Source organism: Oryzias melastigma, linkage group LG8 (assembly GCF_002922805.2).
Source record: "Oryzias melastigma strain HK-1 linkage group LG8, ASM292280v2, whole genome shotgun sequence".
Lineage (NCBI taxonomy): Eukaryota > Metazoa > Chordata > Actinopteri > Beloniformes > Adrianichthyidae > Oryzias > Oryzias melastigma.
Genome location: NC_050519.1, coordinates 20,988,168 through 21,006,303, shown reverse-complemented (window position 1 = coordinate 21,006,303; position 18,136 = coordinate 20,988,168). Strand labels below are relative to the sequence as shown.

At 38.1% G+C, this 18,136-nt stretch overlaps 1 protein-coding gene across 2 annotated transcripts; it reads left to right on the top strand.

Moving 5' to 3' along the window:
- Positions 1–11,043: 11,043 nt before the first annotated feature.
- Positions 11,044–16,331, top strand: LOC112146981 (thioredoxin, mitochondrial). Of its 2 annotated transcripts, none has more exons than XM_024273085.2 (4): positions 11,044–11,213; positions 13,091–13,368; positions 15,410–15,533; positions 15,617–16,331. In XM_024273085.2, exons 2-4 carry the CDS (start codon positions 13,091–13,093, stop codon positions 15,731–15,733), a joined length of 519 nt encoding a protein of 172 aa, XP_024128853.1. In that variant the 5' UTR covers positions 11,044–11,213; the 3' UTR covers positions 15,734–16,331. The 2 variants fall into 2 exon arrangements, with proteins under 2 accessions (XP_024128853.1, XP_024128852.1); XM_024273084.2 differs by lacking the exon at positions 11,044–11,213 and adding an exon at positions 11,259–11,457.
- Positions 16,332–18,136: the final 1,805 nt, after the last annotated feature.

Sequence of the window (18,136 nt, the reverse complement as noted above, 5' to 3'; positions counted from 1 at the left end):
TCTCCTGCTGGCTTATAGCACCTCACAACCCCACCTAGCATTAGTGGTGCAACAAAAGTAGCAAGAAATATTGGACATATACACCCCTTTGCCTTTCCTGTTTTCTGAGAGCTCTCGGTTTTAGCGATCTCCAACTAGCTTATAGCACCGCACACCCCAACTTAACATTAGCAGAGCAACAAAAATGGCGAGCATATTGGAGCTATCAACTCCCTACACCCTTTCTGATGCTGAGAGCTCTTTGTTTTAGCACGCTCCCAGTAGCTTATAGCACAGCACACCCCACCTTATATTAGTGGAGAAACAAAACTAGGCAAGCAATATGGGAGCTAGTTGTTCAGTTTGGCGCCAAATGCCAGCTCAGACCAGTGAAATGAAGACGTTCATGGATCTATTTGTCTGAAAGTGGATGCATCAAAACTGTAGTGGAGTGGGGAGACTTTGGACCGTCATGACAGTTGCTGCATCACTTATTCAAACCGCGGGTTTTCATCTGTTGCTGATCCAACACGATTAGAATAAAAGTTTTAAATCCTAAATCACTTTATATATCTTCTCCAATGTTACAAGAACATGTTAAAAACACCAAAAACATGACTATCTTTGGAGTGACTCTTTAACAAGCTGAGTTTTGTGAAAGAAAATAAAGCCAGTGTCAGGAGGTGTCAATGCTGGTTGTCGGTTCTCCGGGTATCTGTGAGAAAAGGCGTGTTTACGCTGAGAGCGGGCAGGAAGACAGGTGTGGACTGTTTGTGCAGCAGAGCTCCTGTCACACCTGTTGCAACACTCCCGCTCCTCACAGTCGACACACAAACAAGAGCGAGTACCAGGATAATAACACTGTACAATCATGGCGGCTTAAAAAGTGGAGCTGATCCAGAATCCGTCTTTAACAAACGCAGCTGGGACAGGCTTACATCTGTACAGAGAAAAGATTTATGTCATTTGAGGAAATCCTCGTGTCTCAGAAAGGTTTAACTTTAGATTTGTGAGATAAAGGCAAACTTTACTGCTTAAAACGAGCTGATTTTATCCGAGGGCAATAGCTCACTCAGCTAGGACAGGCTGGCACTACAAAGGTACAAAATTGTAAGAAAATGTGCAAAGAAGCAACACATTTCACTGGATTGACACTGTAAAACTATTTTAAATTAAAATACAGGATTCAAAGAAAGATATTTTATGTATTTAAAGACACACTTTTATGAAAACTGTCTTTTTAGCATGTTCTTGTAGTATTCTTCTCATAGTGGAGGACATATATAAATAAAATGAAGCTTAAAATTCAATTTCTGAGTATTTCTTTTGTTAAACTGTGAATCAGAGGCAGATGAAAAAGAAAAAGCAGTTTGAAAAAGCTTGCATTTCAGACGTAGAAACTACAATCTGCAACCCACAAGCGCTTGTCCACGACTAGATCTGTGTACGTCTTTGTTTTTCTCGTCTGAGCTGGAATCTGGCTCAAAACTGTACAGTTGGAAACCTCCAATTTTGCTCACCATTGTTGTTGCACCAGTAATGTTAGGTTGGGGGTGTGAGCTGTTCGCTACTGTGAAAGCGTGTGAACAGTTCGCCAATGAACTACCGTCATTCTGCAGAAACTATGTGCATAGTTACATTGTAAATTTGTCTTCAACGTCAGGTGTTGGTCCCCTGAAGTCGTAGAGCATTACTCAGTGTTCTTACATCTGGCTAACATCACAATGTCAGAAGGAGAGCTAATTATAGTTCAAATGTGGTTGTTATAGAGGTTTATTTTACGTCCGTCTGCAACGTTGGGTACTCGTATCTTAGAGGGTGCAGAACGTTACAATCTGTTCTTTTCTACATCAAGCTAACATCTAGTACGGACATATGTGGGACGCTTTTATACAGGCCTACTTTCGTCCAAATGTTTTTGTTTTTAGACGTTTATTTTACATCAAACTTAAACTTAGTTTAGACATTGTTTCATCCTGCTCTTGTGTCATTTCAGAAGCTGCCAAATATTCCAATTAATTTTAGTTTTATTTGTCTAATTGTTAGCTTGATGGAAAATGCATTTCCTGTGCTGCATGAAAACAAACTGTAGGTTTCCAGGACACTACGTTTGATTGACAGATTCTCCTTGCTTTCAAGTGTTAGGGGCGTGGCCTTCCAACAAGCTCACTACAGATTGGCGAGAGTCTTTGCCTTAGAAAAAGTGACCCAGACTGACTTGGACAAATCATTGCTTACTTGTGACTTCTGGTTCCAACATGTTGCGAAAAAATATTGACTGCATTCACTCAGTATTGCTGAAATTGGAAGTAAACCATTTTCTCTGGGTGACAACACACTCACTGAGTCCAGTTCTCCTATACAGAGAATGGGTGTCCACTGTGTTTGGTACAGTTATGTTTTCCCACTGGTTTTAACCCATCTGGGGTATACATATTTATGGAACGAAAGCCAAAGACATGATTAGGATTCTGTTTATTTATCAGCTTTCACTAAACACATCACAACACCAAAACTATTTTCAATTCTGGTGATCAGTTTGATAGGTTTTAGACCACATGTGTCAAAGTCAAGGCCCGGGGGCCGGATCCGGCCCTCTGGGTAATTATATCCGGCCCTCCAGATCATTCTAGTGTTCTTTATGGCCCGATGTTATCTTGCATTTATTTCTAACTTGTATCATTTTGACAAAATATATTTTAATAGAGAGTAAAATATTGAAAGTTATTTAAGGTTTAAGTTGATTTATTCTGGAATAATATTCCTGTCTGTTTATTATTCATAATTATGTTAAAAAAGTTACGGTTTTAAAATTTGGCATTCTGCTAGCTTTTTGGATTTTTTTGGCATTCACTAAGATTTTTTAGGCTATTTTGGAGTAAAGCTAATATTTCAGCTTCATGCTAGTCGTCTTGGCTAATTTCAGCTTTTTTAGGCTCTTTTGGAGTTTGGCTAATATTTCAGCTACATGCTACCAGTTTTGGCTAGTTTTGGCTTTAAAAAAATGTAGGCTGTTTTGGAGTTAGGTTAATATTCACAAGCTAGCTGTTTAGGCTAATTTAGGCTGTTTTCTCAGTTTTTTATACCGTTTTGAAGTTTAGCTATTTTTTCATCTACATGCTAGCTGTTTTGGCTAACCTTGTTTTTTCTTTAAAGTTTTTTAGGCTAATTTGGAGTTTAGCTTATATTTTAGCTGACTATCAGCTTCAGCGTTTTAAAGTTTTAAAAATTCAGTTTTAGTGTCTTCAATAAATGTTTATCCTTTCCGGCCTGCGACCTAAAGTGTGTTTTGGATTTTTGTATTTGAGGGATTGAGTTTGACACTCCTGTTTTAGACTATTCCTTCAGCTCAAACATACTTTATGATGGAAGGTTTTTTTGTACATTTTTGTTTGTTTGCTGTTGTCTTATTCATTAATTTAATTATCTGTGATTTTCAGCGCCACTGGGAGGAGCTGTTGCTGTCATCAGACCAGAGGTCAAAAGATGAATTCTAAAAATGCATGTTTTTAAACTGACGGAAGAAGGTGAAGAAGATAAAGAAAACTCTTTCTGGTTTGAGCAGAACTTGTCGAACTTGAAATACTTGTCAACTGTTTCATTTGCTGTTTGACAAGAAATTGGATCTTTTCCTCTGACATGTTTGTCTATTTTGAAATGAAATGAATAAATGAATGAAATGAATATTTTCCTCTGTGGAGACAGAGGAATGAAGAGAGAGGTTAGAAAAGCACCAAATAGAAAAGAGTGGTGGATGGATTGTGGGGGTGGGGGGGTCTCAAAGTTATTTTTAAACCAAGAACAGGAACTCTACTGTTGACCTCCCAAGCACTGAAACACAGATTGGTAGGAGAAGTTGCACGCATGCAGCCTCGTTTCAGTTGTCAGGTGTCTGATCCCGAACACGTGCGGCTTTTCCCTCCAAAAACAACATTTGCTGCGTGTCGCAGCCTCGGAGGCACCTTCTCATCGGGATGTGTGGCCGCTCAGCTCGTAAACACGCCGTCACTGGACCTGCAGACACGCATCTCGTCCAACTGTCCATGAAAAATGAAAACACCAGAGTGCAAAACCCTCATTGGTACAAATCCAACTTCTCCCATCCACTATGACTGCAGGGTTTTCACAAACTGTCTGTAATCAAGAGGCTGAGGGAACAACATGATTACAGCCTTATGGTGAGCAGATTTACAGAACCACTCTAATGAAAGTTGTGTTTTTTACATGTTTTTGTGGCATTTCTTTGATGATGAACGACAAATATGAAGAAAACTTAAGCTTAAAATGTAATTTCTGAGTTTTGTTTTTTTTTTTGCTCAAACTGTAGTGAATCAAGAGCAGATGAGAAAATGCAGCTGGAAAAACCTTGTAGCTTTGAAGTTTTTTCTATCTTTGCTTGCAGATTGATGCCTGATTGGACTGATTGCCCCAAAGAAGCTTGCAGAAACTTTTACTACTTTGTTTGCTATCCTAGACCCTGTGCTATCCTAAGCATGTTTACATTTGGGGTCATTTGGACCCCACAAGATAGCACAAGGGCTACCAGGCTTTAGTCCATCTACTTAAGTTGCTTTTTTTTTGTAGTTTTATTTTTTCTGCAAATTAAATCTCAGTTTGTTTTTAGCCTGTTTGTGAGAGTTTTTGGGGTATTTCATTTAAGTTTTATAGGGCTGGGTATCAATAATAATTTCCAGAAACGTTTCAATTCACAAAAGCCAGAATCAGATCAATTCCAATTTTTTTAGATTCAGTTCATTTTTGAGTTTACACGTTTATACATATCTGTTTAGAAATAGGTTAGTTATCTACTATAGGATTTGAATATATTGATATTAATCTGATACAGTACTGTAAAATGTATCAGTAAAATAATGAGATTGTTAATATCATCCAGTGTTACATAGATTCTCTAAAGGAGAAGTTCTAACTAAAATGTTTAGATCATTAACTTTGTAAACATTGTTCTGCTTCTCCTGGAGGACGTTTCAGTTTGGCCACTAGGTGGCGATCGCGCTATAACGTTACACCTTATTCCAGAAGAAGAAGTTAAGGGGGAAAAAAACTTTGTTTTAGACCACAAACAGTTACTTTAAAAAATATTTCCTTAAAAGAGTTTGGAAAATTCGTGCCTGTGAGATTATAAAGATGTTCATTTAGTCAGAAATGTATGTTTAGGTTGACTGCGCGTTAGCATTAGCGTCCTATGGTAAATTCCATTAAATGTTAGCACCAAGCTAGCGAACTTTAGCTTTATGTGCTAAATCAATTTATATTTTTATGAATTGATTATTGATCTATTAAGTTTAAATTGATTAAAACCAATTAATCAATTTTATCAACCTAGCTCTAATGTTTTTATCTTCATGTTCCATCTAAAACAGCTTAGACATGGGTGTAACAGCGTACACAAAGGGATGATGGGAAGTTAGGGTAGGCTTACTCCATGCCAGAAGAAGCAAACTTCTAATGAACTTTTGCCGCTCTGCAGAAACTATGTCCAAGAAAACGTCACAAGTTTTTAATTTTGGCTAAAAATGTCATAATCATGATTAAAGAACACTGGGAACACTTTTAAAATAGATCAAAAGATGGTCAGAGTGGGACTTTAAAGTGAATAGAACATTGAGGGGTCACAGACAGAAAATCAAATCTTCATCAGACTGTTATCACCATGGAAAGATGGTGTCTTTATGAGGAGTTAGCAGGGACAAAACAAGCAGGTGGGAGTGCTTCTAAACACCTCCTGTGTTGAGGATCTCCTGGTTCTGTGCGGCCAGATCAGCAAATGAAACCAAAGACTGAGTTCCCCTTTCTTCGAAGGAGATCCGCCATCCTGTGCGATCCAGGACTGATGGGGGTCAGCGGAAACTGGGTCAGCCATACTAGCACATCGTGGACATGCATCCCGGTGACGGTGCCCCCGCCTCCCTTTGCTCATACGCCTCCCCTCACCTCCAAGGTGTGACAGAGAGACTCCTTGTTCTCGCCCTCTCTTCCTTTCCAGCAGGAGCCCTCAAAAATCTCAGAAATCCCTGCAATTTCCGGTGCAATGTTTATTTGGCAGAGAGAAGACTTGCTGGGGGAAAGAGGGGACGCAAATGAAAAAAAAAAAGACAGAAGGGGAGGGGGGCTCCTTCAGAAACAGTTTGGACGTTTGCGTTCAAGAGTAAATATGTGCCTGGAGCCGTGAGAAGGACTGAGACCCGTGTGTTCTGGTCCAGGGACAGAGCAGGGCTCTGTTCGACCTCAACTGCCACAACCTGAAAAACAGCTCTCACCTCTCATCTGTGCTCTGCAGCGCTCTCTGCTGGAGACGCGGCTATGAGAGGGGATAAAAACATCCAAGCTGAGCATTTAACCCTTTAACTACCCAAAAAACCTTTAAAAAATCAGTAAAAATGTCTTTTTTCTGCTGCTTATTACCTTTGTACAGAGTCCCTGAAGAGACATCAATTTAAAAATAAAAATTAAAGTTATAAAAAAGTGCCAAAAAAAAAATACAAATAGAGTTATCCAGATTTTTTTTCTAATTTCAATTTTTAGAAAAAAGAAAATTCTGGTTGGTAACCACCTACGACGGAGTTTTAGAGCCACCAAAAAAAAAAAAAAGAAGTCATATTACAAGTTTTTTTCTCATAAATATATTACTTTTAATCTCGTAAATTGACGATTTTTTTCTCGTAAATTCATGACTTTAAATCTTACAAATTTACGAGATTAAAAGTCATAAATTTAGCCTATGAATTTTAACGTCATATTTATACAACTTTACTCTCCTAATTTAGCAGTTACGACTTTTTTCTTGTAAATTTACAAGATTTAATGTCGTACTTTTAAAAATAAAATGTTCTTTACAAAGCGGCCCTAATCTGGTAGTCCACCAGATTTTTTTTCACAAAAAAATGGGAGTAAAAAAATGTATAAAAAATACTAACTGGTGCACACCATTTACTATCTGTTGCACATCAGTCAGTGACTTCATTATTTTTTTACTTAGATTTTTAGGGATTTTTTTTTTCATTACATTCTTTTTTCTTCTGTTACCTTAGGGGCTCCGTACCTTGGGGAGTAATACACACAATCAATAGTTTAACATGATAATAATAATAATAACAGAATAACATGTTTTCTAAATGTTCCCCACCATCGGGTTGATCGGGTAGGTAAAGGATTAAGAAGCATTTTTGACCAGTTTTCTGTGAGATTTTCTCCTCTGTGAGAGCGGCTGCACAGGTACGGCCTTCACAGAACCGTCTGGAAATGACCAGGACGACGGAGGAGAGGAGTTCTCAGGGATCAGGAGGGAGTGCTCTTGATTGATGGGAGGTAGGAAGTGAGGCCTCCTGCTTCTCTGGTGTCCTGCCAATCTGCCTGGATTTCTATGAAGTGGCTGTTTCTGGTTGTCTTCAACGCCCAGACTCTGCAGCCGCTCACGGAGCCGAGCCCCGTCCTCCGTCTCTGGGAGTGAGGCGTAGTGCTGCCCGTCTGCACACCCCGCCCTGTGGCCCCTCCTCCCTCTCTGTTTCTGTTGCTTCTCTTTGATGACAGCGTTGTCTGGTGTCAAAAGCAGTCTGCCTTTGTGGTTCCCATCAGATGAACTGAGACGAGACACCGCCTCTGAGTCCTCCTGTTTCATGTGAGTCTGAGGGCATTTCAAGGGCAAAGAGCATGCATGTGCACAAGCTCTCCGGTGTGGATCAAAGTGTCTTTCAGGTTTCACTGAAATCCACTCAGTGCTGTCCACGCCTGATGTCTCTGCATGAGCCTGGCCTGCAACAGCGAATGCATCTGCAGTTTTTGTTAAGCGTGTGTTTGCAGGAAGAACGGCTCTGGATTTACAAAACTGGAAGCAGAGTCGTCGATGAAGAGGCAAACCGGCCGAATCCACAGGCGGTCTAATTTTCTGAAATAAGCGTGGGGGTCCAAGTGTGGAAGAGAGTCTCTGAGATCCAGATTTGTTGTCATTTTCTCCATCCATCTCTTTGAGAGCGTCCAACAGTTCAGCAGGGAGGACTTTCAAAATAAAACATTTTGCGGAAATTGAAGTGAAAGAAAGCAGACTGCACCTGTGCATCCTCTTTTGAGGATCCTTTTAGTTTCCATGACAATAAAAGAAACTTCCATCCATTATCAAGACGGGAAAATTATCCCAGAATCCTCCTCTCTTGTGGACTATTTCCTCAAATTGTCACTTCATCTGTGTTCCTCTCTCTTTGGTGTCTTTAGTCTGTGTGATGAGACCCATAAACTCCAAAAAGCCCACCCACCTTCCTTTCTTCTCTTTCATCCCGGTGTCCTCTTGGATGTGAAAGGCGGAGTCTGTACAACTCTGACTCAATAAATAATGGCTTCAAACTGCGGTGAGCTTCACATATTTACCAAAGCAAAAGTAGAGATGTGCAAAGATAAATTATGCTGTTTCTGGACTTGTTTGAGATCCAAATGAACCGTGTATCTGAACTCCACTAAGATAAAAGCAACAAAAACAAGCTTTGAATGATCAAATAATAACAAATATGTTTATATTTGTCATATTTTATTATATTTCTTAATAAATAACAAATATAAATAACAAGTCTGTTTGAAACTGACTTTCCTTTTTCCAGTACACATATTTTTGATATTTTAACAAATGAATGGAAAGAAATGAAAGAACATTATTGCCTGTTGTAATTAACATGTATTACTCCAGAGGTGCATGGTGGTGCAGTGGTTAGCATCTTCACCTCACAGCAAAAAGTCCCTGGTTTGAATCCTGGCCGGGATCTTTCTGCGTGGAGTTTGCATGTTATCCCCGTGTATGTGAGGGTTTTTTCCTCGGCAATCCAACTCCCTCACACAGTCCTAAACATGCTTCATAGGAAAGCAGAGGTGTTCAAAGCCTGGCCTACTGCTGGCCGCTCTGATATCCTGCCTTATCTGCTGCTGATTACCTGGATCAGGTGAGTTTGGGAGGTTGATAGGAAAACATATAGGACATGAATGATGACATGTGTGAATGATTGCCCAGCAACAACAGGCAACCAAGTCTTAGTTGTTCTACGGTAGCTGTTACAGGCTTAGGTGACCCTGAAATGATATACCGGGATAAGAAAATGGAAAGATGGATAGATAATTCCATTGACAACTGGTAACTGTGCCTTATTCAAATGTACCTGTATGGGTGCTGCAGGTTTTAGGGTAATCTGAGTCGTAGAGAGAAGTGGCTGCATCTTACGGGGAATGCAGGTGATGTGTCTAATAGTTTCTTTGACGCTCATACGGCCATCTCAAGGGACATCATGAAAAAGGAAAGTACCATTGTTGTGCATGTAGTGCAGGGGTGTCTAACTCAATCGCACAAGGAACACACTTTAGGTCGTAGGCAGAACAGGATAAACATTTATTGAACAATCTAAAAATACATTTTTAAAACTTTAAAACTGTAACTTTTTAACATAATTATGAACTAGATATATAGCATGGGCTGCACGGTGGTGCAGTGGTTAGCGCTCTCGCCTCACAGCGAGAAGGCCCCGGTTCGACTCCCGGCTGGGACCTTTCTGTGTGGAGTTTGCATGTTCTCCCCGTGCATGCGTGGGTTTTCACCGGGGACTCCGGCTTCCTCCCACCGTCCAAAAACATGCTTCATAGGTTCATTGGTGACTCTAAATTGCCCCTAGGTGTGAATGTGAGAGTGAATGTGTGTGATTGAGGCCCTGTGACAGACTGGAGACCTGTCCAGGGTAAACCCCGCCTTCGCCCTTCAGTAGCCGGGATAGGCTCCGGCACCCCCGCGACCCCGAAAGGGAAGACGCGGTCTGGAAGATGAATGATATATAGCATTACCTGTGATAATGCTGTAAGCTGAATTTGGCTGCTGAAGATGCTAGTGCTGATAGCTGAAGATTGCTAGTGAAAATAGCTGAAGATGATGAAATTGATAGCTAAAAATGCTGAAGCTAATAGCTGAAAACGTTGAAGTTGATAGTCAGCTAAAATATTAGCTAAATGCCAAATTAGCCTAAAAACAATCAAAAAAAACTTAGGTTAGCCAAAACGGGTAGCATGTAGCTGAAAAAAATAGCTAAACTTCAAAACAGCCTCAAAAACTGAAAAAAGCCTACACTAGCAAAAACAGCTAACATGTACATATTAGCTAAACTCCAAAAAAAGAAAAAAAACGCATAAATTAGCCAAAACAGCTAGCATGTAGCTGAAATATCAGCTAAGCTCTAAAATAACCTAAAAAATCTAAAATATTCAAAAAAATCTAGCAGAATTTTAAAACTTCAAAAATGAAACTTTTTCCACAAAATTATGAATAATAAAAAGGCAGCATTTTTGTTTCAGAATAAATCAACATAAACCTTAAATAACTTTCAGTATTTGACTCTCCATAAAAATATATTTTTTCAAAATTAAACAAGTTAAGAATAAGTACAAGATAACATCGGGCCATTAATAACAATAAAATAAAATGATCTGGAGGGCCGGATAGAATTACCCAGAGGGCTGGATCCGGCCCTCTGGGCTTTGACTTTGACACATGTGGTGTAGTGTATCATGAAGTATTTGATAGAATAATCTAAGATACATACAGGTGATACTGTCGTACAGTGTCCTAACGTCATAAAGTAAGTACCGGTAAATTGCGCATTTTCAGTTAAAAGCTTAAAGGGTTGTTTCTGGTTGGATTGACTCTAAATGATTGGATTACTAATCCATAGACCCTTGTGGAGGTTATTTGGGGCCTTTGTTATCAAAACCAGCAAACATCAGTTTGAAAGTTGTATTTTTCTACTTTTTAATTGAAGTATAAAAACAAATGGGGCAAATGTAAATACCCAAGGAGTAGTTAATATTTTGATTATTTAAAAAAAGCCACAGTGCACTCTTTCAATTCAATTTTTTAAAAATGTTTGTACATTTGCATATTATTTTATGAACATTTGGCTGTAATGGTCCTTGTTTGAAATGTACTGCTCTCAAAGGTTATTGAATCTCCATTTGGCTCTAAATTCATTAAATGTGGTGGGATTTGTTTAGTTAGTGTTTGGAAGCTTTAAAAAATCATTGATGGACTGAGTTAAACTTAAATGAAAAAGAACACGTTTGTGAAGTTCTAAAAATGACCAGGCGGGGGCGCCACTTGAAAAGCTGAAATGTTCATCTGAGACAAAAAAAAAAAAAAAAAATCGGAAGTACTTCCTTGGTCGGCGAGGCCAAGTTCACGCGAACTACAGCACGAAAAGGTAAGAAAAAAAATGTGCGGAGATACTTTTAAACAGCACGGGACACTTCAAAGAGGAGGCCAAGCCCCGCGTTTGGTTACCGGCGCGTGACAGAGGGGGGACATAGTGGCGCGTGAGCTAAAGAGGAGGAGGACGAAGAGGGCAAATCATACGTAACGAAGATTATGGAGGCAGAGAGCAGACGGCAGGAATGAGGCGCGCGAGAAAACCTTCACAATCAAAGTTGAAAAAAGAGATTAGAGAGGTGGTTCTGCATTTGTCCTGATTTTAAATGTATGCGCGCGCGATAAAACCCCACGAGACGGAAAAATCCTAAAAATCGAACTGACTTGTGGGTAATTCAACATGTACTTCCTTGAAATTCTATTGATTGGAGTCATAATATTTTAGCCTTCTATCAGTTTTCTGGAATATTCTCAATCATGGGACAACATCTCTGATTTTCTCTGAAAATAAGCTGTAAAATAATTTCCAAAACGGTCATTTATATAAGCTAATTGTTTGCTTTCCTTATTTGATAATCCTAACAAATATTACAAGCATTTTATGACCTAAATAGTTCCCAATTAGACTTATGGCTGCATTTTCACTCATAGTTATAATAAATTAAGAAGCTGATATTTTTTCTCAAATTTTGTATGTATAAAATAATTGTATTTAGCTGTAATAAAATATTTAAAGTTCCTGTGTTTTCTATTTTCAGCTCTTGGAGTTTGAAAAAGACAGTTTTTTTCTCATTTTTATGCCTGCTGTAACTTTTTGAACTTTCACAAATTCTTTCATGCAAAGCAGTAAACAAATGAGGGGAAAATAAGCAGAAACTGGTTATGGTACTACTTCTTCTCTCTCGTTTTTTATTGAATGATTGAATCATTGCTGCTCTTCAAACATAACATATAAAATTGTCACTTGAGTATATATTGTAGATTACATGTGGACATCGGCCTATATTTGGGTATTTGTTGCTGGGCTGTACCAAAGTTCTCGAGTTGGAGCTTTTTCAGACAATAACTTTTCATATTTAGGTGAATGTATTTAGCTTTATTTTGGCGGTCTAGGTCTGTACAATGCATTGAAAACGTATCAACATTGCGATATCAGCTTGTGCAATACGCGTAAAACATGGTATAAACCATGGTTACCTTAAATGTTTACACACATAGATAGACCGAGAAACAGTAACGAAGAGCTCAATCTCACACTACCTACATTGTTCTTAATTGTTGTGGCCAGTACTACCATAAAGGCAGATACCGCTTTTAGTTCTTTGGTGTGTTTCCCTAAAATGGAACATAATTTAAGTTACGTTGACTTTTCTTGAAATAAAACTGATGCAGTGAAATGGAAATAATGTTTTAGTTGCTTTTTTCTGTTTGTTTTTGTATATATAGCCATCGCAATAATAATAATAACTAATATCGCACATCACAAGTTTTCCTCATATCGTGCAGCCCTAATGGCGGCTTAGTTTTGAAGCTAAAAGCTTGCATTTAAAAAGCACAAAGAAACCTGAACGACAACCTGGATGGTTTAAAGTTCAGTTAATGCTATTTTAGTTTGTTGATGAAAGAACTTCAAAGTAATAGCATATTTCTTTTATAAAATAAAATTAAATCATAAAGTGTAATTGTATATTCCTATATATGTTTTAGCTTATGTCACACACCAAAACAAAACGTATTTTTTAAGAAATCCATATATATAGTAAATTTAAAGCTATTTGTGACTGTTAGCATCAGGATTTCTCCTGCAGTCCATCATTCTGCTACAGTGAATTCACTTGCTTGCACCGCTGCAGAACATGCCTCAGTATTTTACACTGTTTGTCTGAAATTGTATTTATTATTGTCGTGTTTTTTTTTTTGTGTGTTGCACAGATGGCTCACAGGCTGCTGATACGTAGAGTCTGGACGTTGTCTGTCAAAGATATCCGCTGCCTCCCGTCGTCCGCCGCCACAATCTCCTCATCTTCCTTCTCAACCTCTCTGCAATCTCCACCAAGCCGGGTCTCCCTCCTCTCCCCGCCACGCACCCTGCCTCGCACTCTTCATCAGATCTCCCGCAGGGAAGTCTCCTTCAACGTCCAGGACAACGAGGATTTCACAGAAAGGGTCATCAACAGCCAATTGCCCGTGTTAGTGGACTTCCACGCTCAGTGAGTACTTAAAGACAATCTCCTAAATTCACTCGACTCCCATAAATTATCCGTAAAACTATGAATGGAGACTCATCTTCATATCTGTTGCTTTGTTTTAAAATCTCCAAACCCACGGGCCTTTCTATCATCAAGCTGACATTTTGATGTGTCACAATTGGCCGTTCTAAATTTACTAACTGGCAAAGCTCCCATCTCCCACAGCAATTATACAACACACACATTTCACACATTCCCCCCAGAGGACCACAGCGGGGTATTTTTGACGCCCTACTTTCACGTTTCCTCTCATAAGTCATGTGACTGTTCAGTCCACTTTAATGCGGTCAGAGAAACTTGTAGCGGATGTTTTTGTTGCCTTAGATTTTTTTTCTGTCATTCGATAATGTTTAAGGTGTTAGGACACTGTGTTAACATGTATGACATTATCACAATAATGTCTGCACATAATGCTAAAACAAGCTGGAGTATTTGCAGACTTGTCGAAATTAATACATTTATAGATCATTTGTTTTAGGACCAAACCTTCACTAAGGACATATTTCAATTTAAGAAGTATGAAGTCAAAAGTTAAACTCAGAAAATCATTTAAGACTCTTGTCTTTGTCATTTTATGTATTTAGAAAAGCTCAAATACATAGAATGTGTCGACAGTCTGACAGAAAAAAACCCTTAAGAAGGGATTGATTTGATTTAGCATAACAATTGTCAAATTTTTATTCAAAGCTTGTTTGTTTTAAAAATATTCCCAAACTAGAAGCTTAAATTGAACAAAGGTGGAACTTTGATTTATAAAATTGTGATTTTTTTTTATGGTAAAAGCTATTTTTTTCCAAGATTCAGCTTCAAAGAAATAATGTTCATATCTGGATATCATTTTCTAATAAAAATAGTGTTTTTAACATGTGTTCTTGTGGTATTTTTCTGATGATTGAGGAGACATAAAGAAAATTAGGTTGTTTGCATTTTTGAATATTTATTTATTCAAATTGTTCTGAACCAGCATCAGACAAAAAAATGCTGTTAGAAAAAAATGTAAAATTTGTTAGGTAGAAAATACACACAAGCTCCCTGCTCTGCTCCATTCTGATCCCATATGTGTGAGGGGGTGTAAGCCAGCAGGAAAGAATGTAAACAGGTGGATGATAGGAAGGGGGGCGGGCTTACTCCGTGCCTACAGTCCCCCACCCACACCTTAGAGGTGAATTTCTAATGAACTCCTGCTGCTCTACAGAAACTATTTCCTAGAAACCGACAAGTTTTTAGATTTTGTCTAAAAGCGGCACAAAAAACTTTCAAACGCTCTGATAACTTATCAAACATAGTTGGAGTAGGACTTTAAAATGCTTCACAGAGCTGAAACTTAAACTAAAAGAAGAAAACCTTTTTGTGATCAGTACAGGGCCTTTCATTTTAATTTTTGAAATTTACTTTTGTTTTTTGAAACATTTCTTTTTCCCATTTTTTTAATTGTTTTGGTTTGTGGAATTTTGTTTTCATTTCTAAAACTTGATTTTTTTTTTTTGTTTGTTTTGCTTTTTTAATTTTAAACTTCACAACTGCATGTCAGTGCGAGGCTCCTTTACTCCGCTTCAGAATCTGCAGGAAGTACATTGTAAAGTTATGGTAGATGAAAGGATGGAGCTGAAACACTGAAGAGCTAGAGATCCTGTGTTGAAGCATTCTAACCGACTCTTTTCATTCGCTCCACATACCACCAGCATCGCGCCAATCTGAGCGACTCAGATGTACATTCTAATAATAATGATAATAAAATTCTTATTTGAGGTTGTTACACCTGCACCCACATACAGGAATTAGACCTTTGGAGTCGCTTTTTTGTTTGTTTTGTAGTAGATTATTAATGTATTTCTAAACAAATGTGTATAAATGTGTAAAATAAAAATTGAAATGAAGAATAAAAAAAAAAAATCTGAATCGAATTGATTCCGTCTCTTCTGAATCGAATAATTTCTGGAAATTATAACCGATACCCAGCCCTATCTGAGGCTGAGCGCACTAACGGCTGGTGTGGTTCCAGGTGGTGTGGCCCCTGTAAAATCCTTGGCCCCAGGCTGGAGAAGGCTATTGCCAAACAGAAAGGCCGCGTTGCCATGGCGAAAGTCGACATCGATGAGCACACAGACCTGGCCATTGAATATGGGGTGAGATTGAATTTTTTTTTCAAATCAATCCTTTCTGTATTACAAAGGACACAAACAAAGCCGGTGATGTGATCTGTCTGCAGGTTTCTGCTGTTCCAACCGTCATCGCCATGCGAGGAGGCGACGTCGTCGATCATTTTGTTGGGATCAAAGATGACGATGAACTGGACTCTTTTGTCAGCAAAGTCATTGGACAATAAGCTGTTTGCTTTCAATATTTGTTCCTCTGGTGCACGTGGCTGCCCCCCCCCCCATCTACATCTAAGTCTGTTTAGCCACAGCCAGTGAATGAAGCGTTGCCCCAGCTCCAGCTGGCACCCCGTCAGAGGTTCACACCCATCCAAGGACCAGCTGCTTCAGTCCTGGCGTGTTGCGTTTGTGTTCCTCCTCTCTTTTGTCTGGTGATGGGTGTGAGCCTCCGGCTGCGTTTTACTTTAGGCTTTTGCTGCATTCAGAAGCAGCTCTGTGAATCGGTAACTAATGTACGTAAAAGCTAAATAAAAGCTGTTGTGTGTACTGTGAGGAAGAAACTGAGCTTCTGGGAAACCTGACTTTACTGAATGATACTTTAGCCCACACGATGGCGTGGCATCTGTCAAACACGACTACGCCACACGGGGTCACTTTTACACCATTTATGCCTATCAATGTGAGGAGGATGTTTGACTGTGTGTGTGTTTGGGAAACTGAGGTCTGTTGGAAATTACAGATGTGAGTTTAATTTCAGTTTATGACTTAAATGAGATCTGTGTACCGGAATCATGACCAGATGAAGTAATAAAGACGTCAAGATGTTCACCCTTTGAGTTTTTGTGCTTCACAAACAATCTTTTTTTAACTCTGAAAAGCCCCTAACTGATGTGTTTTTTCTCATTTTCACACTATTTGGCAATATATATATAATATAACTAAACATAAAAACAAACCAAGCTATATCAAGCCAAAGTTTATGGAACATTGGAAAAATATATATTTTTTCCCCTATTTAATTTGTTGTTTTGCTTTTCCAAGTTATATTATGTGACTTGTTAGACTTCTGGGATGCTTGTTCTAACTTATAGGGGTGGGCGATGCTGGGAATTTGGGCATCAATTCGATACCAATGAATTTCAACGCTAGTATTACCGATATCGATACCGATATTTTTTTTCTTGAAATGTTCGATTATCAAATATTTACGGAAATACCTTTTTTTTGTTAAGTGTATAATAAACCATAGGACAGAGATTTTTGGTAAATAAAAAGGTTAATTACAAAAACCTGAACTGAACATACATCAAATGAATATTAACATGTATATTAATGATACAATAACAATGAGAAAATGGTAACTAGTGCAAACTTTAAAAAAGCAAAAATACTAATACTGTATATCGATAGATTGATACACCTAACCCTACTAACTTATCCAAACTGTTAATTATGAATGGATTTATTTCCGATTTTTAATATGGATTAGTGTATTACTTACATGGACTGAGCACAAAAGATCAAAAATAGAAACATTAATAGCACGTAGAAAATATTAATTTCCTTTAAAGGTGCTAGGACTTCAAAATCTCTTTGAAACATTATGATTGAATTTACCAACATTTGCCACAAAACTGTCCACTGTCCTCAGGGCTGCAGTCTCATCAGTTGAAAGTCAGATCAGTCACACCTTTAGGTCTTGAACAGGCAGACATTGTGTCTCAGCGTTAAAGTCTTTGACTGTGGGTTCAAACAAAGGATTTATCAGCTACAGATGTGTCAAATTGTTCCCCTTAAAAAGCTGAGTTTGGTCTGTTATTTTAGTACTTCAACTGTGAGAAACAATGTTAAAAAAAAAGAAGAATTCAGAAAATCAAACTATTTTTTTTTTTATTTGTATAATGGAATGGAGCAGAAATTAAGTATTTAGTCAACAAAAGTTCACCTCAATCCTTCCCGTGTGTGTCAAAGTCAAGGCCCGGGGGCCGGATCTGGCCCGATGGGTAATTCCCTCTGGCCCCCCAGATAATTTTATTTTATTATTATTAATAGCCTGATATTATCTTGTGCTTATTTTTAAATTGTATAACTTTGACAAGATATATTTTTTTATGAAGAGTAAAATACTGAAAGTTATTTAAGGTTTAAGTTGATTTATTCTGGAATATTCCTGGCTTTTTATTATTCATAATTAAGTTAAAAACTTGTGTTTTTAAAGTTTCAAAAATTGGCATCATGTCAGTTTTTTGGACTACTTTACCAAGATTTTTAGGCTATTTTGGAGTTAAGCTAATATGTCAGCTAAATGCTAACTGTTTTTGTAAATTTAAGCTTAACTTTTAAAAATTTTTATGCTGTTTTTGAGTTAAGCTACTAATTACATGGTAGCTGTTTTGGCTAATTTAGGCTTTTATTGTTTTTTTAGGATATTTTGAAGTTTAGCTATTTATTCAGCTTCTTGCTAGTTGCCCAGCTAACCTCAGTTTTTTCCTGTTTTTTAGGCTAATTTGGCATTTAGCTAATATTTTTAGCTGGCTATCAGCTTCAGCATATTTAGCTATCAATTTCAGCATCTTCAGCTATCAGCATTAGCAACTTTGGCAGCCAATTTCAGCTTACAACATTCACACTAG

What these genes read in the sequence shown, in the direction of transcription:
- LOC112146981 (XM_024273084.2), top strand. Translation starts at nt 11,404, where the DNA reads ATGAGGCGCGCGAGAAAACCTTCACAATCAAAGTTGAAAAAAGAGATT. An exon ending in TGAAAAAAGAGATTAGAGAG is followed by an intron (nt 11,458 to 13,090) that starts GTGGTTCTGCAT and finishes TGTGTTGCACAG; the next exon opens with ATGGCTCACAGGCTGCTGAT. An exon ending in ACCTGGCCATTGAATATGGG is followed by an intron (nt 15,534 to 15,616) that starts GTGAGATTGAAT and finishes ATCTGTCTGCAG; the next exon opens with GTTTCTGCTGTTCCAACCGT.